General features: G+C 44.3%; 1 protein-coding gene across 6 annotated transcripts in view; it reads right to left on the bottom strand.

Annotated features, from left to right (window-relative positions):
- The window catches only part of CAMK2G (calcium/calmodulin dependent protein kinase II gamma), a 125,106-nt gene that overhangs the window by 37,632 nt on the left and 61,617 nt on the right, over positions 1 to 25,857 (bottom strand). For all 6 annotated transcript variants that reach the window (XM_080621455.1, XM_080621451.1, XM_080621450.1 and 3 more), the window contains exons 4-12: positions 17,710 to 17,764; positions 17,046 to 17,111; positions 14,147 to 14,219; positions 10,941 to 11,043; positions 9,986 to 10,069; positions 9,040 to 9,134; positions 6,350 to 6,472; positions 3,978 to 4,061; positions 3,290 to 3,332 (exon numbers count right to left, since the gene is read on the bottom strand). In XM_080621455.1, the coding sequence (XP_080477581.1) occupies positions 3,290 to 3,332; positions 3,978 to 4,061; positions 6,350 to 6,472; positions 9,040 to 9,134; positions 9,986 to 10,069; positions 10,941 to 11,043; positions 14,147 to 14,219; positions 17,046 to 17,111; positions 17,710 to 17,764 (726 nt within the window). The remainder of the gene's footprint in view (positions 1 to 3,289; positions 3,333 to 3,977; positions 4,062 to 6,349; positions 6,473 to 9,039; positions 9,135 to 9,985; positions 10,070 to 10,940; positions 11,044 to 14,146; positions 14,220 to 17,045; positions 17,112 to 17,709; positions 17,765 to 25,857) is intronic.

Below are 25,857 nucleotides of genomic sequence, written 5' to 3'. Positions count from 1 at the left end.
AAGTGAATTTCATAGAGTGTGAAAGCCTGTTGAACAACTCCTCCCCAAATGAACAGTTGCAATCAGGTTAGGAAAATGGTGCTAAGAATTTCATGTAGTCCACATGCAAGTCTTGCATAAAAAATTAACTTATGGAGAAAAGTTATTTCTCAGCACTTTGTGAAGATGGTTGTTTCTAATATGAAAACCATTTTTGTCCATCCTTTCACTCAGTTTATAGCATGCTTGCATTCAGAGTTTTATCGACATAAATGAGATCAGGCACTCTTAAATACTGCAGCTATTAGGAATCACTGAAAACCTTGCCAACTTTCTCCTAGTAATAAATTCACATTTATTTCTCAGAAAGTAATTTAGGAGTTTCTTGCATATGATCTAATCAATTGATTTACCAGACTGTACTTCTGTATTCAGTAAGCGAACGCAGCTCAGATCACTGTTTCCTTGGATCATCTGAACATCACAAACCACAAGCGAGCACCCAAATCATCCCCTGTACACCCTAGTGTGACTATTAAAGATCCCACAGTGAAGTTTAGATTGCAATATTGTCTCTTGCACCAGAATGTGGGCAGAAGCTACAAAACCCTTATTATAAACATGTCTCAATTTCCTGACTTATAGTGGAAGGAGTGCGACTGTATCTGGTTTTAACAAATAGCTTACAGCTGACCTGAGATGAAATCTTTTATAAAGAACCACAAACAGCCAGTATTAAATTGTTGAATATACCACAACTGGGGAAGGGAGACAGATCACGTCCCTTTATCTCTAGGAGCTGACCTGAGGCAAAAGGCACCTAAGGAAGCAACACATTACTGCAGAAGAACAGATTTTTTTTTGCTTTGTAAAAAGTGAGATTTTTTGATGAGACAAATAAGAGAAGAAGCATGCTACAGACTCTTTAGGCATACCATTTGTCACAAGCTAAAACCACAGTCAGATGAAGGAACTCCACATTACAAAATGTGTGACAGAGGAGACAGTAATGACAACAGGATTAAAGTCTTCTTGTATTTCCTGCAGATAGTACTATTGTGCCTAATTAATTGATACCAGGGTCACATGAGCCCTCGTTTCCTCTCAATTCAAAACAACTGTGTAGAAACTTTTAGAATATCTTATCCCCAGACAGGAATCAGCTTCTGTCTTCATACATCTAGTTCCTTGTCTGCTGGGAATGGGGCTTTTAGAGGCCTACATACCTGTGTCACCCAGTTAGAGAAAATAAAATCCCCTTAGGGTCTTCAGGGAAAGAAACAAGCTACTATTTCAGAACTTTTCTAGAGCAGTTAGATAACCTGTCACTATAGGGAAAGTGTGAACTGTACCCAAAGTTCCCATGTGGGCTTTCTAACTTTTTACTTTCAGTTAACGTGCACTTGTTCTTCAATTCCAGCAGATTTATGTATTTGAGCTGCAACAATTAAGAAAATCTAAGTAAAGTAAAAAATAGTAGCAATAGAAATATGTCAAGCTCATCTTCCACAGTCCTGCAAAGAAAACAAGAGAAGCTGATCTCCCTGCTTTCAAAGCACATCAGAATATTAGAAATTGCTACTATCCACAGAGGCTATAAATACATTGCAGCTAAATTCACAATATTTCTTTCTGGACAGTTTTTTTTGAGCATATCATTACCTAGTATCTCATTACCTCACAGCTTACATTCAAGGCAGAAACTGGTGACATTGAGAAACCTGCGCTCTCTATGGGCCACCTAGGATTTCCTTTTCTTCAGCTGCTAACTGAAGCAGATCCAGCAGCTTCAGCCCTTGAGACAGAGGAATAAGCAGAGCAAGGCTTTTCCTCGTTGATACTAGCTCAGGGAATAAGTAGATGTATAGGTCACACACCATTAAGGAGAACCCTTCTCTCAGGCATTTCATGTACTCAAAATCTGGGCCACAGGAGATTTTCTTATCCAAGCACTTCTGCAGCTTCATTAGAAGTGACAACATTTGCCGAGTAAAAAAGGAATCTAAAACTGCTATTTTAAAAAAATAAAAACCCTGAGTACTTCAGAATCATCAATTAAGTGAAATAAAAACCTGCTGTGTGGACAAATCAAAAACGGTTCACACAAGCCCAAGACAATGTAGCATTTTGTACAGTCCAGCAGAAGTGCTGTTGTTGTGCCATATTTCCTCAGTTACTTCAGAATCTTTCTCAGAAAACAAGATATAATTTTTAAGTCCTGTAATAGCACAATTCTGGGACAGGTGAATGGAGAAAATTATCCTGCCCCTTTAAGAATGCTGCCTTGATATCATAAAAAAATGCATGTATGAATGCACTCTTGGAATGCTGGGATGATCATTTCACAGAGGTTTTCATTCCAGTTAGAAGTTTATTGTAACATCACCCAGAATGTAAGTATTGATATTCACCATTAGTAAATGGCCAGATGAAATTAATACACTTCCATTTCATTCATTATCACTTATAATCCATACAGCAGTCTTTCACTTGAAAGTAGCTGTAGTCAGGTGCAATAAAAATCTGACTCATGCATTCAATTATTGCCCTTTTTAAAAGGGGAAAAAATTACAAAGAGGGCAAAGAAAGCAAACAACCCCATAAACCAAAAGCACTTGCAAATAGAGTTTTTCCACCCAAATGGAAATGAACACAGATAACTGTATCACCTAGATGTGCTGAGCCAACACAATCATCTTCCAGAAAGCACTGATTTGCATGTTGAGATCTGCATTTTCAGTAACTGCACTACGTAATGCAGTTGGGTGGGAGCCAGACTACCAGTTATTAAGCTTAAAAGGATGAAAACCACTTCTGAGACTCCAAGAAGGAAAATTCTAATAGCTCGGTTCTTCAGACCCATTTTTGATGAGTCAAAGTAATACAATATCCAAATAGCTTTTGTCCGTATTCTCACCAATATTATTACTTGCTCTGTGCCCTTATCTCAGTCTAAAGCAATCACTGCTTACCTAATACAAGTTCTTGACTCCTGGCTTCAGAGGGGAAAGCTAACAAATACCAGCTAGTATTACCCCAAAATAATCTGATAACGAAGTACCATGAAAGGTTTGTGGCAGTTGACTTTACTTCTGTTTTGTACCTGACCAGAGCATCATGTGCTCCTCCCCAAACAAATTACTTCTTATTTCACACTGGTCACCAGCCAAGGCAAAGCGACCACCATTACACCATGATGAATTGTAAGCATGTTTCCTCCCTTCCTACTCAACCCAAAATGGCTATAATATCTCCCAGTTCACTCACACAAAACAAAACCAAGGAAGAGATAGAAACAGTAACAGCTTACCTGAAAAATTCCGAGACACAAGCATTGTTGTGAGGATTGCACCCTGTGGGAAAGAGAAAGCAGGAGTAACAGATGGTGTCACTTACTTCAGAGAGGGGCTGGGCTGGCCCGTGGAGAACAGAGTGTGTCAGGTATTCCACTGCTACCCTGGAAAGCACTAGTGTATCCAGGATTCCCACATGTGGCTGTTGGACCTGATGGAACTTCTCGAAGTCCTGTCTTTCTAGAGTGGCAGCTAGGGATAGCCTTGGAAATCTAAATAGCACTAAGAGTTATGCTTAGACACACAGTTGTTTCCCAGCTTCCAAACAGCAGATAGCTGCTTAATGCACAAGCCACAGGCTTTGCCCCAGCTACAGGCAACTGATACACTCTTACTGAGAGGCAGAGAGTGATCAGAACTAAAAAGTCCAGGATTTAAGAACCAGTTTCTCTATTTCAACCCTCTTACATAAAGTAGAAGGGGTGATTATATAGCAGAAGAGGCATTGGAAACTTACAGCTTTGGAGAAAGAAACTACCCAAATCCTCAACAAACTGCTTCATACCCTGTACTGGAGGACCACATAAGATACTTCACTTATGTTAGTGAACTAATCATAAAAAGAAAAATACTGTTGCTAGGAAGATACTAACCTCAAGTTCAGAGGATTAAAACCAAACTTAAGGCAAACTAATATATACTTACCTTTAGCTTCCTTCTAGCATTGAACTTTCTCAAGCATTCCACAGTCTCCTGCCTGTGCATCATTGAAGCGACAGTGGATCGTTGCTGAAAAACAGGAACAGCAAAAGATCAAGAACACACCCTAACCAAATCAGCTATGGGAGTTTGCACCACTTGCACACAACCATGACATGCAAGCTGACATGGCTAAGTCTCCCATCACTGCATGGCTGCAAAACACTACCACTTACAACACTTCATAACTTAACTTCCCAATACAGCAAGACATGTTATATCAAGGCTGGCTATTACAAGACTGTGCCTGAGAAACTCTATGGCTGAGGTATAGGTGAGAATCAATGTTCCCTGCCTCTCAGGTACACAAATAAACCAAGACAGTAAGACAACAAAATCAAGTGAACAAGGTTGTCCATGGGGGACTGAGTTAGAGGCACTACAGAAAAGATCTGGGTTGCATTAGTTATGGCTCTAAGGGGAAATTCCAAGTGGTAAGTGAATACTAGTGAGCGGTAGCCTTCCCGAACATGACAGCTCCCTGAATCTAAGTGCTTGACTGGTAGAGGCCTCAGCATCTTTGCATCAGTTTTGCAGAAATAGACTTTCAGTGTGTAAGAGGAAAGATCATATAGCTCTATTGTACCAGAGCAAAAACCTGAGCATATAACCTCTAGCCAGTGATGCACACCTGTCACCACAGCAGACTGGGATCACATCAGCTGCAAAAGAGAACTTCCCAGAAGTGTTGCCAGTCATTGACAGCGCATGAGGAAACCAGAGACTGATGCTGCCTGGCATTTAGAGCACATGAGGAAACCAGAGACTAATGCCAAAGTAGCTGTTGCTCTTGCATAGAGCCACAAGCCTGAATTCCCTTTACAAGGACAGTGGGTGAATTACTAACTTGGCAGATTAGTGTGTAACAAACCCTCCATTACCCTTCTCCTGCTTGGAAAAACTTCTGCAATACTCAAAAGAACTGTAAACCATGCTCATATTCAGCTAGTTTCATGGGAAATCTCTGATCCTACCATCAAAGCTGGTCACCTGTTGCAGTACACATGCCAGCACAGAGGGAGAACATAGCTAAACTGTCCTCTAACAACTTTGATGGTCACTGTTCATCCGGCTTCCTTAGGAGTGACAGTGATGTCCAGTTTTTCAGTGTGGGCTTACAAGAGTCAGGACACAAACTTCAGTTCAGTGTCTCAGATAAACTCAAGATTTCCTACTACATTTATGTCAGAGGACCAATACATCCGCAAAAAGAAAAACGCATGTTGCACACACAGAGACTGCAGAGCAAATGGAAACAACAGACTAATAGAAGGCAGTTTGGGTGAGAGGCTGAAATGGCTGTGAAGTGAAACTGAACTCCGCATAACTCAGAGAAGGAAAGCCTCTCCTGAACTGTTCTATATTATGTTGCCACAGGGAGCGAGCTATCATAATACATACATCTTTAGTTACAGGCACTGGGACAAAAGTTAAATATACAGGAACTGCTATTGATTACAAGCATGCAAGGAGAAAAAACAGAGAGATGCAAAGCCTCAGCTAGTGTGAAATTTTGACTTCCAAGGAACTCACGTCACTACAGCAGCCACTACACTTCTGTTACACAGATTTTCACGTTAAGTTTAAATTCCTGATCTGTTGTTTTGGGGTGGAAGTTAAAAACCACCATAATTTCTCAAGAACAAATGGGCAAAGGAACACACTAGGCACATCCTAGAAAGCAGAAATATGCTACAGTATTACAAGAACATCTGGTTAGACTTAGGTGGAACTATTTCATCCTGCAGAGATAAAAGTACACCATTGCTGCCCTCCCTACACCCACTCCCACTTGCTTTCTGGGATTTCCTTGCCAACTTTGTAAAAGATGAAAAGTACTTATGTGTAGGGTCTGGCAAGGCAGAAACTACATACACAGAACAGCAACAGCTCTTCTGCGGATTTCAAGTTTACAGCCAGTTAAGCTGCAGCACAGCAGAAATGTTCCAACGTTGCAAAGATGCAATGCCATAAACTGAAGTAGAGATGAAGAACAAAATAATCCTCAGATATTCTGTCTGATGCCAAACTCCCTCTGACATTTTAGGATAATATGGATCAGAAGAGGACATGTGGGGAAAACCAGAAACTGTGGACATTCACAAGACTTTTAAAAGAATAAGGGTTTTTTTCCCCCTAGAGTGGCAGTAAAGTCCCACTGCATAACAAAGTTGCTGTGTTGAAGGTCAGCCTTGAAAAACAAAATAATCACAATTTGAAATATTTAAAATTTTCTGGGTTCCTGTGCAGCAAAGTCTTCTTGACATGTCAGTTCAGGGTAAACCACAGGTCAGTCTGTAATAAAGGAAAGTACTTACGCAGACCCATGGGTGTTTGAGAGCCTGGTCAGCTGTGATGCGCTTTGCGGGGTTTATCGTCAGCATCTGGTTGATCAAATTCTTTGCTTCGGGAGTCACAGTGTCCCACTCAGGTGATGGGAACTGAAAGAGGAAGAAGGAACAGATGAAGTGAAAGTGTTTTCTACTAGCACAAGAGATTTTCCTTCCTACACAGCTGAATTCCAGCTTTTGCCCTTTTGATACCAGAGCTAATACATTTGCAAAACACAACTCTGAAAACCCAAGCTGAACAAAAAGCGTACAGAATCCAGTGAATGAATGGTACCAGACAGCAGGACATACCTGTACCATTCACCAGACACAGACAGGTAGATTATCAGTTTAAAAGCTTTCTAGGAATCACTCAGACCTTTGAATTTCTTTCACACTCAACAGTCAAAAAACCTAAGTCACAGATCTGTCAGAACATGAGTTCTGACGTGAAAAACACAAGCAGTATCTTTTTTACCCCACCTTGCTCTTTCTCACAGCATGCTAAAAAGCTGTAACAGCATATGCAAAATCATAAACACTTAACTACATCAAAACCTTGTGAAAGCAAAAACTGCTAACAGAGAACATCCCATCAGGTCACTTTCGCCACCACAGAGCACAATATCCTGGAACAATACCAGTCACTCAGGTGTAACATCCCACCAGCAAGCTGTGAGCAAGCAGTTACCATACTAGAAATCATTACTTGGGGAACAAGGGAGATGTAATAGTGGACGGGAATAGAGAAGCATGGAAACAAAGAGAAGATTCTCAAGTATTTCAGCTACCCATGAGAGGTAACTGCTCTCTCCTATAATTCCAGTAATGATAAAGATGAATATTTACACCATCCTCCAGATGCTTGCATGTGGTGTAGATAACAGCTGAGATTAAATGCAGTACATCTCACTCCTATGAATCTACTGTACAAATAGAGGTGAACTTGAGAACACAAAGCTAAATATGCTGTTGGGATAAAGTCCCCTGTCTTTAAGGGGAGGGGAAAGACTGATCCATCCTGAGAACACTTCCTTACAGTATTACATTATTTAGAAAAAGTTTATCCCATCTCTTTTCTCCTACATTTTGTGCTTTGCTCAGTTGGGACATAAAAATACACCACTGCATTTTTTTCACACATACTCCTATTTCTGCATTCTCGGGCATCAGCAAGGCATTATACATATTTGTTCTGCTAACATTGCAAGAGACAACTCAGAAATTGTGATACTGAGCTTTCAAGCCAGGACACCTTCCCCCATCCAAACTCTGGAGTATTCACGGTAATGCCTTGCAAAACCCCTACCCAACAGCACAAAGTCCAGTTCACAGTTACCAGTTCCTCTATGGTCAAGAGAGAACAACAGACCAGTCTGGTGCATACTGGCCTGTTGGGGTAAGGACACCAGGGGCAGGTACACAAGTAAAACTTAAGCTGTTTTCTACCAGGCAAAACAGAGGAGGAATCTACTGCAACTTGTTCATTACAGGTAAGAACTCAAAAACAACATTTAGATGAGAGGTATCAGGCACTTCGCTCCTCAGGACTTACAGAAAGAGTTAGACATTTAACCCCTGAAGTGCTCTGAAAATCCCCATCAATAGAATTGGTGCAAAACCACTTCAAATAGCAAACAACACAGAAACGAGAGGGGCAGGAAGACAAGAGAACACGAGTCCATTTAAGGCTATCATTTTCCTTTCACTCAGATAGCCGCTGAGCCAGGACATGGGGTTGGGCAGACCTTTGTTCTCACCAGTACAGCCACTCTCATGATGTCAGGCACAGAAGCTGGGAGGCAACTGGGATCCAGCAGAACCCTTGCCTTTTCTTTTTTAATACACACAACAAGACAGCCTACAAAGCATACTCTCCAACTTCCTCTTGATATTCATGCCTGCAGGCTTCGAACTAGGATTTCCAGAAGTTCCTTTGTCCCTCCCAAGCCTCTCTTTACATGGAAGAATTTATGTCAAACATTCAAGCTGTGGTACCCAAACCACATTTTACACCGCTTTGCTTCCCAGTACTAACCTCCTTGCTATTCCTCTCCTTCAGGCACTTTTCACACCTCAGTTTTGCCTTTCTCTGAAAACTGTTTCACGAACTGGCTTTTTACCAGAGCTTCCAACCCACCAACCTGATCCCCACCACAAAGCCACCCCTCCAAAAGCCCCTACCATTCAGTCTTCTCACTGGGCTCCATGCTTTCCACTGCTGGACGAAATTCCTCTATGGCAATGAGGAGACCAGAGGCCGTAATTTAAGCTATTAGTCTACAGAATACTTCCCCATACTTTTAATTAGGCCTTGATAAAGACAGACTCCTTCTTTCTACCTTCCCTCTGCTCCCCTGAAAGAATTAACATTGGCTACATCTGCAGCACTTTGTGGTAAATGCACTAGAGCACACCACTTCCCATCATCTGCATTTTCAGCTCTGCATCTCCCTAACAACCAGCAACATCCAGGTGCCCACTGCAATGTTTCCACATATCCTTCCAGAAGCCCCAAAGAGGACTGTATCCCAGGCAGTGAAGACAAGGTGTATGAACATGCCAAACATCGCTTTGCACAGTAGCTTGGGGCCTGCTGCTAAACACCAAGTAAGATAGTGCCATGTTTTGGATGGCTTCTACACCCATGCAGGTACTCAGCAAGAAAGTGCCCTTACGTCATAGGCTCCGGCTTTGATCTGCTGATAGAGTTTGTGCTGATCTTCATCCCAAAAGGGAGGGTACCCCACTAGTAATATGTACAGAATCACTCCTGGGAGGGAGAGACAGATACACTATGGTTAGGCTAATACGCCAATTATTCCTTCAGCCCCTCTTCCTTCCCTCTTGACAGTCCCCAAGATAATGACTGCTCTATATCTTCATTTGCCACCATATTTAGTCTTCTAAGGTAGAGAAAGACAGTGCAAACCTCTCCTCTGCTGAACCTCACCCTGGCACTTCATGTGCCAGGAGCTAGAACAAGGTGCATGATGTCCTTCTACCCTCCTCTGGCTATTATGGCTGGTGAGCCACAACTCCTAGCTGCTCTCAGAATAAAATGAAGCCACATTCCCTGGGGCTGCTGGGCAGCAAGTGACTTTTTGGTAAGGACTGTGGTTTTAGATGCTTACTGTGCATGATCTTGGGACAAAAATGACACTGCCACAGCTAACACTCTTGGCCTGCAGAGAACCATTTAGCCCACGTCAGGCAACACTGATATCATATATCTTTTAACTTATCAGTCCCAGATACATTTACACTTAATTTTTTCCTTTAAAAAAAAAAATCATCTCTCTTCAGTATTTAATCTGCTACATAGAGTAATAGGAAATTGCTACAGTTATCTAAACAACTGACTCTGCAAAGCATAGACAGGTCCTATCTCTTGAGTCTCAAAACATCTGATAGATGGCCCGAGGAAAGAATTAGGAACCAGAGTCAAATGAGTTCAGGCTCCAGTATTAACTCCATCTACACAAGGTGCTTATCCTCAAGTGTGCCTTCATCTCTCCACCCAAGAAGGAGCACTGCATACCCTCCCAGCAATAGGTTATAAGGAATTGCTCTTCTACATGAAATGGTGTTGTTTAATTGTAAAACGCTTTGACAGAATCTTACCACATGCCCATATATCCACTGGTTTTCCATAAGGATCTTTTCTTAAGACTTCAGGGGAGAGGTAGCCTGGAGTGCCAGCAAACCCTGCCAGGAAATGGATGACATGAAGTACTTAACAGTACCCAAGCAGAAGAGATCTTGCCATATCATAAAATCCACTAGTGGTAACCAACAAATTCCAAAATCCATTTCCCACCCTTCATCTCATATTTGCTAGAGCTACCTCTTGGTAAACCAACAAAAAGGAAGGGAGGGGGAAGGGGAGATCAGATGGGACTGAATGTCTATGCGGTGCGGGAAGAACAGAAAAGAGATACCGTGTCAACCAGCTGGGCACAAACTCATATGCCAGGCCTTATATCACTGTTACATATAATGGCTTGGTGTTTGAAAACACAAGACCCATATGGAACGCATTTGATTGTGTTCCAAATGGTGAGGGCAGACCAGGAGCAGCAGCCATCTCTCCAGAATCTCTGCAGCACTGCAAAGTCTTGGAGCTGATGTTTAGCCTGAGAAGGTCTCATTTCTAATTATGTTTTAGCTAAACAAAGATAAGGTCAGATCCAAATGTGCCTGAGGCAAGCCAGGTTAAATGCGTTTCTGTAAAATGACCAAAAGAATTCCAGATGTGTACACTCCTGAGCAGTAGGAAAGTTCAGATCAGGCTCTGAACTTAGCAGCTGCATTCATCTCTGACACCAGCATCTACTGTAAACCAAGAATAGAGAAATACACAGACATTTTTTCTCTCTTTATTTATCATATTCTTTCCTCTATTGCACCTAGGCTCGTGCCCAAGGACCCAGAGGCTGAGATGCTTGGAAAGGAAGCAGCAATGCCAGATACACACAAGCATGCTGGAAGGGCTGAGAGAAAGTATTCAGGGAGGGTACAACTCAACCAGCCACCAGGAAAGGGGGAAGCAAAAGTGGGAAAGGTCAAACAGTCTTACCAAACCAGGCCTGCTGCTCTCCCTGGACTTCTATAGCCAGTCCGAAGTCAGCCAGTTTGACAGCAGCACCCTTACATTTACTTGCCAGTAGTAAATTCTCAGGCTGGGGAGAAGAAAGAGAAAAGGGGGTAAGAATGAAAGACTGACACCCTTGTTAAACCCTCCTACCTCAGTATTCACATCACTGAATTCAATCTGCTGACTGAATTTAGCAGGCATGTACTGAAGTTGTTCAGGTGAAGACAGAGCAACAGAAACAAATGGCCTTAACCTAGAGTGGCAGAAAATCCTGAAGTCTAACACAAACCCCTGTGGGAGCCAGAGCCTCTCCTCACCCAGCCAACATATTACATACTGACACCAGAGGGCACTGGCAGTACAGTTCCTGCAGCACAGAACCCAAAATTTGTTTCTGTCATCCCCGCAGAGTCATTGAGGGGTGGGGGGAAAGGATACAGTAGATACAATCTGCAGTGATGTTTCTCCCCATAAACATTACATGGTCCCCAAGGCACTGGAAAAGTAAATATGATGCTAATAACGGCTGCCAAATACACCACTGTAATGTGGGAAGGCATCATCTAGATAGTGAGTAGCTTTCATCCCTAACAGAAAAAGCCTCAGCCTCAAATTGGCATAAGCAGCACAGCAGTATTCTTGTAAGCTGTTTCTTCATGCTACGTATTTACAGCAGCATAAAATATGCTGTCTTGCTACTGCTGCCATCGCATATACAACAAGGAAGCGTGCCACTTCCCCGATGTGCCAGGAAAGGGAGACTTTTGCCCCTCACATGAATCTCACTCTGATCATAATTCTGTTGTGTTCCAGCAAAGGACTTCAGCAGAAGGCTTAACACAACTCCAAAAAATGGACTGAGTGTCAGCAGCTTCCTCTGAAGCACAAAAGCAGCTAGTTACATGGGACCTTTTGAAACCCCAGAGCCTTTAAGTTGGTGGCTATTACACCTCTGCAGGAAATCCAACTTGTAGATAGCAGGACAAATGTGATTTCTCATCCTACCCCCCTCTGATAATTTGTGCTATTCATATCAACTTGAGTTTTTTAACAAGCAAGATGGAAAACTGGAAATCCGGAAACAGAAACTTGTTTCAGTTTCACAAATCTGATGAAGGTCTTTTTTTCAGCCTGCTCACCAGTTTCATCCCATGACAATCCTCTATCCCTGTTCTGCCTGACAGGAACATGATGCTTTACTCGTTCACCTGCCTTAAAGTACTGGGCACATGCCTTGCTTCTGCTTTGAATGAAGGGAGAACAGCCCTGCCCATCACAGTCTTTGCCATGAGCAGCATGGAAGGAAGAGGAACTGAGTCTCAATACATTTGGATGTCACTGGCTTTTCACTGGATGGGAAGTGGAAAAGACTGTGTTAATCAAACTACATTGGTGAAAATTCACCAGTGTAAACAAATTCCTCAAGTGGAAGACCAATGAAATCTGAAAATCTCTCCCAGCTTCAGATCACACCTGGGCTTGGCTTGACTAAGAAACAGTGAAATTAGAAACTATGTGCTTCTAAAATACAGCTACAAACACCTTAAGGCAAATGGTGCTTATCCATGTGCATGTTTGCCAACATAAATATGGGTTGTCTCAGGTTTCACATGCTTTTTGGTAAGGATGTGAATGAATTCCCTAATTTCTTGCAATCCCTATGGGCAGCTCAACATTTGAAGGTCTTTAAGAGCATGTCAGCCAAAAGCAGGCTTATGAGAGGGAGGTGCAAAAGACTTCCCTTGAAGCAAGCTCTGCAGTTATTACACACTGATCCTGAAGGCCAAGCTTTTGGCAAGGAGCTAAATATTAAATGAAGAGCACAGGATCTTTTATTGCTAAAAGGAATGGCTACTCTTCAGGCCTGGATAGCTTCAGTGCATCAGAGCAAGCAACAGAAGAAACACATTAACTGCAGTGGGGAGTGTCCAGCAGCTGGTAAGTTCTAAACAAGTTCACAACTTTCACAAAAACAAAACTTGGGAAGCAAAACAGATTATATCCGAACACAAGATGCCAAGGAAAGCTTAAACCATCCTGTACTGGAAAACTCTACTGATATTCATAGAGGCCCTAATTTTGGGCAGTAGTGCTTCTTGAAGGCTGCTTTATCAAAAGAAGATGTCAGGTCTAATCCCAAGCAGCCACTCTTCAATAGACAGCTTGCATCTTTTCACAGTGCTCTGAATCAGAAGGCCAGAAGTGTTGCATGGGAGTTTGCCAGAAACACTAAGGGTTAACGGCTGCCCACTAGATCTACACTGGGAGAACACTGGGATCTACACTAGAAACACTGGGAGAACTCTGCCACCAAGCTTGCAACATGCCTTTATCTTGCTCTCTACAATATATTTTTATACTCTTCGCCTTATGCAATGCAGAACAAACCAAAACCAGCAGTGGTAGCACATGTCATCCTGCATTAACTTAACTGGACCGCTGGTGGCCATCACCATTCCCACTTTAGACAGAGAATGCTGCAGGGCAGGCAGACCTTCCTGCACAAAACTCTTCATTCTGGAGCCTGCCCAGCTCCCAGTACAGCTGGCACTGCGTGGCAAGTGAGTTAAAGCAACTGACCACTGCAGAAGTTCTGGGTCTATAAATGCATTATAATGTGGCAAATGGTCTATTCACCCAGTGTTTAACTGGCCAGCAGTTTTGGGTTTAGATTAAAAGAGCTTCTACTGATGAGAGAAGGAAGAAATGACGTGAAAAGTTCTTGTTGAGCAGCTCTGCCCTAGCCCAATGGCATGTGTTTGGCAACAGCGCAGAACAAAAATATACAGGCTCTATGTAGAAAACTCAACCTGGCAGATTGAACAGAGATTGCCCCAGGTCTCCAGAGATCTCTTCAATGGCAAACTAGAAAGTGTCCTTCATTATAAGGAATCCTACCCAAGTTTCTCTGAAAGTCTACTGCACTCCAAGGTTCACAACTACTCCATCCTGGAGCTGCCTCAGAGAGGCTGAGAGCTGGCAAGGCTCATGAAGACTGAGAACTTCCTCGGGAGTTCAGCACACCCTCTAGAAAACTCTGAAGGCACAAACTTGTGCTTCAGGAACCCCTGAGCACTGTTCAAGTGAAAAAGCCCTCCCAGCTGGCAACACGGTATATCCCTGTCTTGCCTCTTCCAATGATCCCCTGGCTGCTTTTCTCAGCCTTCATGGCACGGAGGAAATATTACCTTCAAGTCCCTGTGCACGATATCATGCTGGTGAATGTGATTCACACTCTCCAGTATCTGATGAATACAGTGGCTGAAAGATAAAGGGAAAGACATACAGTTATGCACACGCACACATACACTTGGCATCTCATCTCATCCCAGAACTGTTTGCCTAGCTTTTATATTTGTGTCAGGGAGAGTTCAAGACCCCATGCTGAATCCCTTCGCCATGTCCACTGGATGACGTAGCTCAGTACCATCACAGCTGGACACTCACAGCACTTTCAGCAACAGGATGATAAACACCCAATCTATAGCAGGGCCACAAAGCCTCCCTCCTACCTCTCATCACCTCCTCCCTTTCTTCCCCTTACACTAAGCATCTCACTTGTCCCTTCAGCCAACAGTGAGCACCCTACACAGGAGAACCGAGGCACCCAAGTGTCTACAAACAGCAGCCAAAATTGGGTAAGCAAGAAAAAATCACTCCAGGAAGCATTCAGCTAGACTAGTCCCAAGCAAAGAATAAACTTTCAGAGAGCAGCAGCCTCCTCCAGCAAATTCAGGATGATGACTCCTGGGTGTCCGCCAGTTTGCAAAGCTTTCAGAGCAGCATCTCAAGCACTTTACATACGCAATGTGCACACACACCCGCTTGCTGGGTGCCTTTTAAGTACAGATCCCACTTAAGGGGTTAGCGATCTGAAAAGCAGACTCATTCCCTGTTAAGTGCAGTATGCCGCACTCCCCTCCCTCACAGAAAACCCTGTCTCTGCTACTCTCACTGCTGCAACCACAGGGGCAAAAGCAAGATGTTACTTACACCTGTTGCTTAAGGACAGTGCCACACACCCATGGGTGAGATTTCTGGTTGAAAACATCTCTTCCACTAAACGTTTACTCAGCTCCCAAGAGTGAATGTGGAATGCAGTAGGCATTCAGACAACTATGGCTGGGCAGTAAGCACCTAGATGTGGGCAACTTGGGTGGGTCTGCGTCCTCACTGCAGGATCAGCCAGTCCCCTCACCAAACTGCGCAAATATTGGGGGAACAGATTTGAAATGAGTGAAATATTTGAGGGAAAAGAAATTGGCTACTGGAAAAGATGGGAAGAGGGTGAGAGGAGGAAGGGAAGATGAGGTGCAGCACTGCGTATTTGCTACCCCCGCCCCTCCAGAGCTGGCAGTACAACCCTCAGGGTCGGAGTCCATGAATATCTGCCCGCTCCCAAAACAAAAATGTATAATTAGAACACAGCCGAGTCTGAGCGAGGGAGATTTTCTGGCCAAAAATGGCAAAAGTGTGAGGTGTCCCAGGCGAGCCAAGTGCAGCGGATTGGCACGGACCTCACTCCCTCGCTCTCCCAGCCTGCTCTGGAATTCAGCTCAGCATGGGGAGAGAAAGGGAGGAGTTTCACCCTGTCATCTTGTGGGCACTGCGAGACCTGGCCAGCTGACAGACAGAGGGCTGAGCACCCTGAGGAAGTCTTGCAGAGAAACAGACTGTTCTCCTCTTCCCCTAACCCTGCCATAATTTTCCTGAGCAGTGCTGGTCACTGCCAGCTCTTGACCATTTCAGGGAACAGGCACTGGCAAGAGGGACAGGATGAAGGATGATGATTGATAACCTCGTAACTTTCCAACTTCAAGGCAGAACGGCTTGAATGACTGCGTATCTGTCTGAGATGCTGTGCCTATAACATCTGTGCAGACCACTGAATACATCTACAGGGCTCTCAGACCTCTCTGCCAGGAGCTCATCAGAGATTATGAGCCCACGGGCCTTCCCCATCAGCAGATGGCTCACAATGGAGTGCATGGTGCAATGCCTTACTTAAAAGCATCATGCAATGCCTAGAAGACAGAGGCTGTAAGCGTACAAGAAGGAAAACAAGTAAGCGCCCACAGATTCCTCTTAACTATCAGGTCATGCTGTCTTTCCTCGCACTCGGTCTGATCTTCTTCACAGTACTGCCTACCAAGGTTACCCTGCAGCAGCACCCACTGCTCCCTTCTTACCCCTCTCCTCTCACAGCTTCCCTAATTCCTGTTCCAGCAAAGGAATAGATAAGATTAGACAAAAGGATTAGATAAGAACATGGGTGCAGAATAAGGTGAGGTGAAATGTCACCAGCATGCCACTCCCAGACCCTGCTAAAGCAGAAGAAGAGCTGCTTAATCCCAGCTTTGATCCCAAACACTGCACATCCAGCAGACGGACAGGTCAGAGAATACTGTCCTCTACTGCTATACAAAACATTGACCCAGCATAAACAGCAAAGGGACAAGCACAGGCCACTTCAGGAAGCTCACACATGGGAGAGGGGGGACACACTCCAAAAAAGAAGAGCATAACTCTAAATCTTTTTAATATTAAAAGATGAAGGGTGCTCTCACATTATGCCTTTTCTCATTGTGCCACCCAGCTCATAGAGGAGACTTCCACAGAAACATAGCTTTCAAAGCCCGCTCTCCCCCCTGCCCCGTAAACCATTATCTAGACATGGGCAAACTGAATGGGTCTGCACAACAGCAATGGCACATCACTAGAACCCTACCAGAGGACAAGCAGACAGTGCTCTCACAGCCACAGGCCAACACTTGCTCACCAGGCACACACTGTCACCAACCACCAGGAAGATCAGGCAGACAAAGCTGCTACCAATGGGTCTCCCAGCAAAGAGCACGGTGTCTGCAAGTGGCAGAGACGGCAGCGCTGTGCAAGCAACGAGGGCTAGAGCTGGGGTGAGTTAGGCTGACCGGTGACAATAGTTTACACTGATAGCAGAAAGAGGACTATTTTCCAGACGGGGAACAAGAGTGTCAACAAAGCCATGCACAGAACAGGAGTCAGGAAACTCATCCCACTTGCCAACGCATGTGGCACATACACAGAGGGGTCTGTAAACAGTCTTACCTGGCATCTGCTTCACTGTAGTATTCTCTGGCAACAATATCCTCAAAGAGCTCCCCACCTGTAACCCTGGAGTGCAAAACAACAAGACAAGTTACAGAGCCTATGCATGTCTAGCTCAAGGCTGCACAGGGCATATGCAGCCATCTGCCTGGGCTCTTTCCAGCAGCCTATGCAGGGACCTGCAGAACAGGAAGCCAGGGCAGAACTCCACCAGCACGGCTCCACCACTGATATATCCATATGAATGACCTCTTGGACTGACATTTCACCAGCAGTGTACAGGACACTGTTGACACACTGGGCACAAATTGCCCATGTGCCTCTACAGAGCTTAGTATATGCTAAGCTTGGGTGGGCTAAGCTTGGGCGGAATAATTCTCATCAGCCCCCTCCAGACTGCCTCAGAGACAACAGTCAAACGGCCTCCCTATACAGGATATCCATCCTTTGCCATCCCACACCTATACCTGCTGCTAGGAGCCTTTCTGGTCCATCCCCTACCACACAGTCTACGGATTTCTGTCAAATAGGCCACAGGTATCTACAGATCTCTAAAGAGGAAGGGAGAATTATACTAATGCAGGTGCTCTTTATTTCACTCTTAGTCAAGCATCCACGTGCCTGTATCACTGGTGAAGCATCAAAGCCAAAGACAGACACTTACAGATCAAAGACGAGGTAATGGAAACCTTCTTCTGAAATACTGTCATGGAGCCGCACTGCAAAAATATAATCAAGAAATTGAGGTTTACAGAGCATGCAGCAAATATGACACTTCACAAATCAAATCCATGCACACAGCCAAGTTCTCCCTCAACCCAATCAGTCTATTAATTCCCCATGCCCTTCACTTTGCGTGCTCCTTCCAATCTCAAAGGAACAGATGGGTGTCCTTCACGTACACCCACCCCTCCCCAGCGTCAAAACAAACTCTAAATATCTTTGACCTCCTGTTCATTCTCCTTCTCTAACACTTCAGTACCCTCCTTTCACATCTGCCTACTCTTTCCTCCATGCTCCTGTTTTGCCATTTCTCGCCACCCATTCTTATTTCCCAAAACAAACCATTTTCAGAATTTCCCAACAATCCCTCACCTTCAAAATTGACTTCCAACCTCATCCGCATGTCAGTGCCACTGATGTCGCTTCTGCCTTTCATCTGCAAAGCTCCCTGAAGTTCCCTCCTTTTCCTTCCTTTTCCTCACTTCATTCTGACTTACACTCCAAATCCTTACACGAAATTCAGAGCCAGTTCCTTGTCCCAATTTATTTCTGATCTGTTTGTTACAGACATTCCCCTTCTCACAATTTCACTCTCCTTCAGCTTCCTTAACTATCCTCTCCCTGAGTTCTGCTCCTATTGCCTAAATTAACCTTCATCTTTTCCATTTCCTTGTCTGCTTTAACCTGCAGCACTGGGGTTGCCTTCGTGATGGGCCACTGTCCCCTGGTATTGTGAGGTCTCCAGGGCTCTGTCCTGCTTTCCCCACATTACACACTGGCAATAACTACTGTATCTATGCAGCCAGAAGAGTCCCATTTCATCCTGTCTGAATCAAAATCTCCATTTCTTTGATGCTTATTGGACACCTAGGCACTAATTCTAACCTGGGAAGAAACAAAGCCCTTAATTTCATATTGCTGCCTACCCTGCTCTTTGCTTCCTTCCCTGCTGGAAAACATCACTACTTTCCCTGCCAGAGTCACAAGCTAGCAATCCTATTTGCTTCGATGCCTCAACCTTCACACCCTGACCAGGACTTGTTGTCTTCACATGACCATCTATAGTCTTCCCCTGTTGATTCACCCAACTGAAGCGCTTAGCTGAGACTAGACTGTCTCTCAGTCACTGTAACACCTTTTAATCGAGTATTGACCAAAGTAACGTTACTGTTCTCATCCCTACAAGAAAAATCTTGTTATCCCGCTTGGTCACTTTAATGGTACCTTTGCCTCTCTTCCCTGTATTCCTTTTTCTTTCACATAAAATGCAGGTGACCTGTCTTGACTTTTCTCAACATAATGATTTTCTCTCTGCCAGTATTAAGAGGTCAGTTTGCACCTCCTATTGGCGCATGACATCAGCTATCATCACTGTCTTGGGAATGTTTCAAACTGGCACTTGGCACATGCTCCTACCTCATATGGAACAGCTTCTGCAAATGTTCTCAAAGCTCTCCCCTCTCCTTGCAACTCTCCTTTGCTAAGGCACCCTCCCACAAGCACACAAACACAAAGTCAAAATTGAGAGTAGCGCAGATGTGCAGAGTCCGCTTCCAGTACCTTTCCTAAAAGGATTTTGTTCTTTCCTTATTCTTTCTGCCTATGCTTTCCTGTATCTACATGCCTTTATCTACAAGCTCTCTGACCTGGTCCCTTGACCAATCCTTTCCTTAGCATTTCTACTGCGTCTAACCACGGGTCTGGGAGGAGCACTTTACCCAGCGTAATGCCACAAACAAGCAAGTACAGTTAGAGTACCAGTACCAGAGGTGTTTCAGATGCAACATGCTGTTCCTACAGTATGAAAACAGAGACACATCACCTTTATTAACTGTGTTACTCAAATCATTCACTGCAAAAAAGATCTTCTTCCAAGTAAGCTGTTTTAGTTGGCATTGTAATGACTTCATTGTAATACAATTTGGTATTTACAGAAAACTTGCATCCTGAGCAGCTGGCAGAAACCAACGAAGGCAGCATTACAGAAATGCAAGTGAGAAAGGTATTTTCTAGGAGAAAGATTTTCATTCAAGACTGGAAACAAAATGGGAAATGGCTGAAACAGACACTTGGATTGCCCGCGAAGGGCAGTTTTCACTCCAGTGCCCAAGACTATTTGAGGTGAATGCAGGAGACAGGCACATGAAAAAGAGCTGAGGCCCAGGACACAGGCTGCGAAGAGCCCTTATGAAGAGAGAACAGATGGAGAAACTTCAAGGAAAGCTGATTGTGTTAACAAGGTCACGTCTGGTGACGCTCGGTGTGCAAGAGAGCATTCTCCTTCCTCTGGCACCTGAAAGGTCATCAGAACGCTGCAAGAAATCAAGCAGAAAAGAGAGCAGTGTGAGTGAAATCACGACAGAAGAGGAGCACAGCCACCAGTAGGCTGACAGAAGTGGCCATGAAAAGGGAACAGCAAACGTCTGCAGGTAGAAGTGAGAAATAGTGAACAATAAACTTTGATGTAAAGATGCAGGCAGCAAATTATGTTGGAAAACAAAACAAATAAGCTGATTGGGGCTATTTCTTTGTCCTGAGGAGAGCAAATTTCACAGATACATTAAGAAAAGGGAAGGAAGTCACAATTCAGCTGGCAGAGACTGGCAGAGACAGCAGAAAGAGCCTTCAAGGACAGTAAAACACTGTTTGCATCCTTAGGTGAGGAACGACAGGAGGACAGAGGCAGTCCATAAATACTGACGCTGTACATCACCCTAGGGCTGCACAGCAAAAGAAAGCCTTGGAGGCAGGATGCAGGTCAGTAACTTAACAAGGGAGCTGCCTCCTCGCTATGGCCCAGAGCGATGCTGGAACAAATCTGCACAGGATTTAATCTGCTGAGGTAACAAAGCCCAGAGAGTACATGGTGCGGCAGCAAACTCCAGAAAAGCTATAGGAAAAATGACAGCAGCCCTCCCATGGGAATAATTAGTAACAGCTCAAAACATTAGGCTTAGAGTGAGGTGCAGGGCAGCAATGAGGGGAGTTGACCTGCTGGAAAGCAGTTTTGTGGAAAAGGACCTGGGGGTCCTGGTGGACAAGTTAACCAAGAGCCAGCCATCTGCCTTGTGGCCAAAAGGCCAATGGTATTCTGGGCTGCATTAGGAAGAGTGTGATCAGCAAGTCAAGGGAGGTGATCCTCCCCTTCTACCCTGACCTAGTGAGGCTACATCTGGAGTACTGTGTCCGGTTCTGGGCTCATCAGTTCAAGAAAGACAAGGAGCTACTGCAGATGATCCAGTGGAGGGCTACAAAGATGATCAGGGGACTGGAGCATCACTCATGTGAGGAAAGGCTGAGAGCTGGGCCTATTTAGCCTGAAGAAGAGATAACTGAGAGGGGATCTTCATGCACACAAATATCAGATGGGTGAGTATTGAGAGGATGCTGCCCAGCGACAGGATAAGGGACAATGGGCACAAACTGAAACACAGGAAGTTCCATCTGAATACAAGTAAAAACTACTTTGAGAGTCACAGAGCACTGGAACAGAGCTGCCCAGAGAAGTTGTGGAGTCTCCCCTAGACATATTCAAAACCTGCCTGGACGCAACCCTGTGCAACCTGCTCTAGGTGAATCTGCTTTAGCATTCTGTGGTTCTATGGTTTGAACCATTCTGTGGTTCTGATCTCCATTACTACCACAATTTCAGGTTCTCCCAGGCAGTTGAGCAGAGTCCACGCAGGCTGCTCCTACCTGTGTAGCCTGTTGATATGAGAGGGTGAGAAATACAATACTTTGTAGATGCTGGAGAGTAAAGGATTCCCCAGAACTGACTATCCATGATAAGAAAAATGGAGTATTCATCCAGTTAACCTCTTCTTCAAAAATATTACTGAACCCTTTTTTTTTTTGGCTCTTCTCAGGGGAGCAGTGACATCTATGCCTAGCTGCAGGCTAGACAAATACACCCATCACAAGAAGTGATAAGAAGAGTTTTAAGTCATAGCAACAGGGAAGTTGCTCAACAGCAACACAGGGTCTTCCAAAAGACGATCAAACTACAAAAGAGCCCAGTACTTGCCAAGGAACCTGATCTCTGTTCACCAGAAGATGAAGTAGATTACTTCTAGTAACTGATTCTGTCACCCAGAAGCAGCAGTTCAAACCATATTTCTTCCTGGACAAACACTCTTAACACAGGGATTCTTACAGAGGGGGGAAATCAGTCCCTGCCAACACCACACATAGCCAGGGTCACCTGATGACTGTTCCCACGTCAAAGGCCTCTGATGGATGAAAGAGCATGTACTACAACAGTTAGCAAGAAGAGTCAAGGAGAGGGGAGTAAGAAAGAAAACAGAAGCAAGTCAGACAAATCAGTGCCTGATTTAGTCAGGCTCTAAATCAGTTACAGGATACAGTGAAAGACTTTACCCAAGGTTTTAAAGCACAGAACACTCCCATCCACACAAGGAATGGAGGGCTCGTAGAGCTCACAAGCACGTCTGATTTCTACGACTGTCAAGTCTTACAGATAACTTCAGAAATAATAAATAAAACCACACAGCAGTAGTAAGCAACGCCAGAACAAATGCTATCCAAAGGAGCAGAATCGTTACAAACTGTTAGGTAGAAATATCATCTGCACCAGTACCAGCTGGTTGGTCAGCAGAAAGTGTGCATCACCACTTACCTAACTTTCTTCATATACAGTCCTGAATCTGGTACTGTAGTGGTACTCCACCAAGTGTAATGAGAGACCACTACCTAAATCTGTCCTTCCAATTTTAAATGCACACCTGTAACCCTGCACTGTTAAAGAGCTGCAATGCATCACTACACACAAGGCACAACCTAGCTAAATGCTTTAAGCATCCTTTTCTTCCCTCAGTCTCCTCTCCAGCCTCATCCCATGTAAACTCATCTTAGCTGCACAGGAAGCATCTCCAAAAAGCTGGTCTTCTGTTAAAATAACTAACAACATTAAAACCAGAGAAACCAAATCACCTCCTTTCCCCAAAACCTCAGACCTTCAACCCCACCTGATGCAAGCTACCTGTCTGTCCTGTGTGGGTGTTTAAGGAGGCCCTGATGCAACCCAGAGCATTTGCACAAAGCCAGATATCACAGTGAGTGGCTCCAGGGCACATGCTGTGGTTACTGAACCTAACAGCAGCTGGGTACCAGGAGTTCAAGTGCTTTCTAAGAACATCTGCTGTGACTATTACTGTTCTCTGCCTGCTGTCTTCAGAGTCTTGCTGGAAATCTTGCCTCAAGAACAAGACTTCAGACTGATACTTCAAAGTGGTTCAAAATCCTCATGCATGTACAGTTTTTATTTTAGAAAAAAAAAAAAAGTACTAATAAGCCATGGTATTAACTACAGAAAATTAAGCCCTTTAGTGAGAAACAGCAATACAGTAAGTAAGCCACATGGTTTCCATTCCCTGCCTGAATAAGGTGACCCTGTACAGGCAGCCACAGTTCCCTGATGCTGTGCAAGTGTGACGCGAGTGTGATACTAAGCAAGAAAGCACAAGGGGAAAATCGCTCTCACGCAAACTGTAGCAGCCTAACAACCAATGTAAATTGCTGCTGAGTCACGCAAAGCAAGTCTCTGTGAATGCAAAAGTTGAAGTGAATCATGAAGAAATCAGCAAAGAGCTTTCATTTCTTATAAAAGTCTACCTGAACTACAGGAACATAAAAGGACATTGAAAAGGAACAGGCGTCTCACTGTTAAAAGGTCACATGCAAAAGGCCCGGGACGAACATTCCCCTATATCCCACATCCACAGCAAACAGAGGAGCAGGGCTGAGTGGGGGCTCAGCCCATGGTTGGGGAGGTAGGCTCTTGTAACACAGGGCCGTTTCTGGCAACCTGCTGCAAAGTAAATCTCAGCAAGCAAAGTACTTATCAAAGTCCCAACAAAAAGCAAATACACAAGCAGAAGAATAATTTCATGGGCCAATTTCCAGTATCTTCACTTTTCAATTACTTGTCTCTGCTTAGGAAATGGTAACCTGAGCTCCTACATACCACTGGTCTTTGCGTGTCCTTAGGGACAGTGCTCAAGCTATAGAGTAGGATAATCTTGTCTGCTAAACCTAAGTCCACTGGTGTTGCTAAGTGTAAAGCATATGGATATTATGGGAATGTAAAGGACACTATCAGCCAACTACCTGTGCACTAACACACACTGTGTGCTGTGATTATATAATATTTGGGACTCTCAAGTAGCCCATGTTGTAGGACCTTCAGCAGAGCTAATACATGGCAACAGAGATTTCTGGTTGTCTCCTAGGTGGTGGTAATTGCAACATAGGAACTCTTGTACACAACCTTAGTAGTGCAAACTGAAAAGTGCTCTGGGATCTTCTAGCCTGAACAATGCTATTTAAAGGCCAACCACTCATTAGAAACAGCCACAGCTTCACTTCTCAGCAGTTTCCAACCAGACATCAGACATTTGCCTGTATCATGGAGAAACAGAAGAGGTAAGAGATACCACAAAGGGCATATTTCAAGAGGCTGTGCATGCCAGAAGCAGCAGAATAAAACTGGAGGCTAAAACCTGCCTGATGCCCTCTTCCATAGATACCCTCCAGTGTACCAGGAGATGCTGATACTACAGACACACATACCCACAGCCCGACAGACTGTGCACTGAGCACCGTTGTCCGTGGCAGCACAAGTGACAAGTCAACTGATGCAGATGGCTACCACCCACTCCCCGTTCTCCCAGCTGCTTGCCATCCTGAGCAGCCAGCATGGGAATTGTCCCACACCTCTGAGCCTGGCTGTGTGCCAGGGCACTTCCTGCACACCTCGCATCGCTCAAGTGGCCTGTCCCGCAAGGAGCCACCACCAGCCTGCGACTGCCTGTGAGCTGGGTGCTCAGCTCCCACCCCAGCTGTTCCCTCTAATTACATTAAACACACAGAATTCAGCTGCAGCTGCTCAGGCTGCTTCCAAAAGGACTCTCCTTTTAATTAAAAAGTTGCTATTAAAAAGCATGAAATTGTGTAATGCAAATAATCCTCTAGAAGTCATCTGTCCCAGCAGCTAATGACCAGCTTTGTTAAAGCAGTAACTAAAAGCAGCAGGACAGTTAGCTAACAGGACATAGCATGCTGCTATTAACCAGTCCCTTAGGAACGTGGACTCTTTCCCTCCTCCTCCTTCCAAATCTGACAGAGAGGTTACAGTATGCTGGATATATACCAGCTCGCTGTGAGCTCCCTGAGCCCACAGCTTTTCACACCAATTGCAGTTCTGAAGCTTCGGAAAATGGAAGAGAGGGGCTTGTGAACACTCCGGTCCAGTTCAGGCAGAACCAAGCTGCTGCAGGCTCTGCAAAACCAGACAAGGAACAGTCCTAAAGGAGTATGAAAAGGCATACACAACCACAGAGGCGGGTAGGTTTTTTCTTCCCCCTCATCACTGTTCTCACTGTGACCTTTTTAACACTCCAGCCCTAAAAAATTAGGTCAAACAGTGCCCTTTCAACCATGCGTAATGCCAAGTTGGGGAAAATTCCCTTATGCACACAAATTCACGGCCTAGAAAGAAGTTACAGGGAGAACAGTATGCGTCCTGTTACGAAACTAGTCCTGCAGAGGTAAAAAGCAAAAGTAGAAAAAGAAAACAGAGTAATTTTAAAAACCATTTCAGTGCCAACTAAATGTTATTTTTTCCTTTGATTTTGCAATGTCTGTATCGAAAGGCTGAAGTTCAGCACAAGATACATAACATTTAGTATGCCCTACTTAAACATTACATGAGCCAGAACCAGTGCATTAGCAGGAATATTTCCTACTCTCCTGATAACAGTGCAATCACGACCATCCAGAATTGTTATTAATAATTTCCGATTATCCACATACCAGATAAGCAAAGTGCTTCTGATAACCACTAGTACTGTATGAGAGCTTTTCCTATAAACTCTCCAAATAATAACAAGCCAACTTTATCGGTATCGCAAAGAAAATACGCAGAGAACACCCAGATCATTAGAATTAACAATGACAGAGGCCATGACAATTTTAGGTCTCATACAGGCTCTGCAACTGCAGTACACACATTCCTGCCATCAGGGACAGCCTCTGGTGCTGCAAAGCAGTGTGTGCCCATGCATCCCCCCTA

The sequence above is a fragment of the Psittacula echo genome (assembly GCF_963264785.1).
Source record: "Psittacula echo genome assembly, chromosome: 6".
NCBI lineage: Eukaryota > Metazoa > Chordata > Aves > Psittaciformes > Psittacidae > Psittacula > Psittacula echo.
The sequence above is the reverse complement of the archived record's forward strand: the minus strand, read 5'-3'. Positions and strand labels throughout refer to the sequence as shown.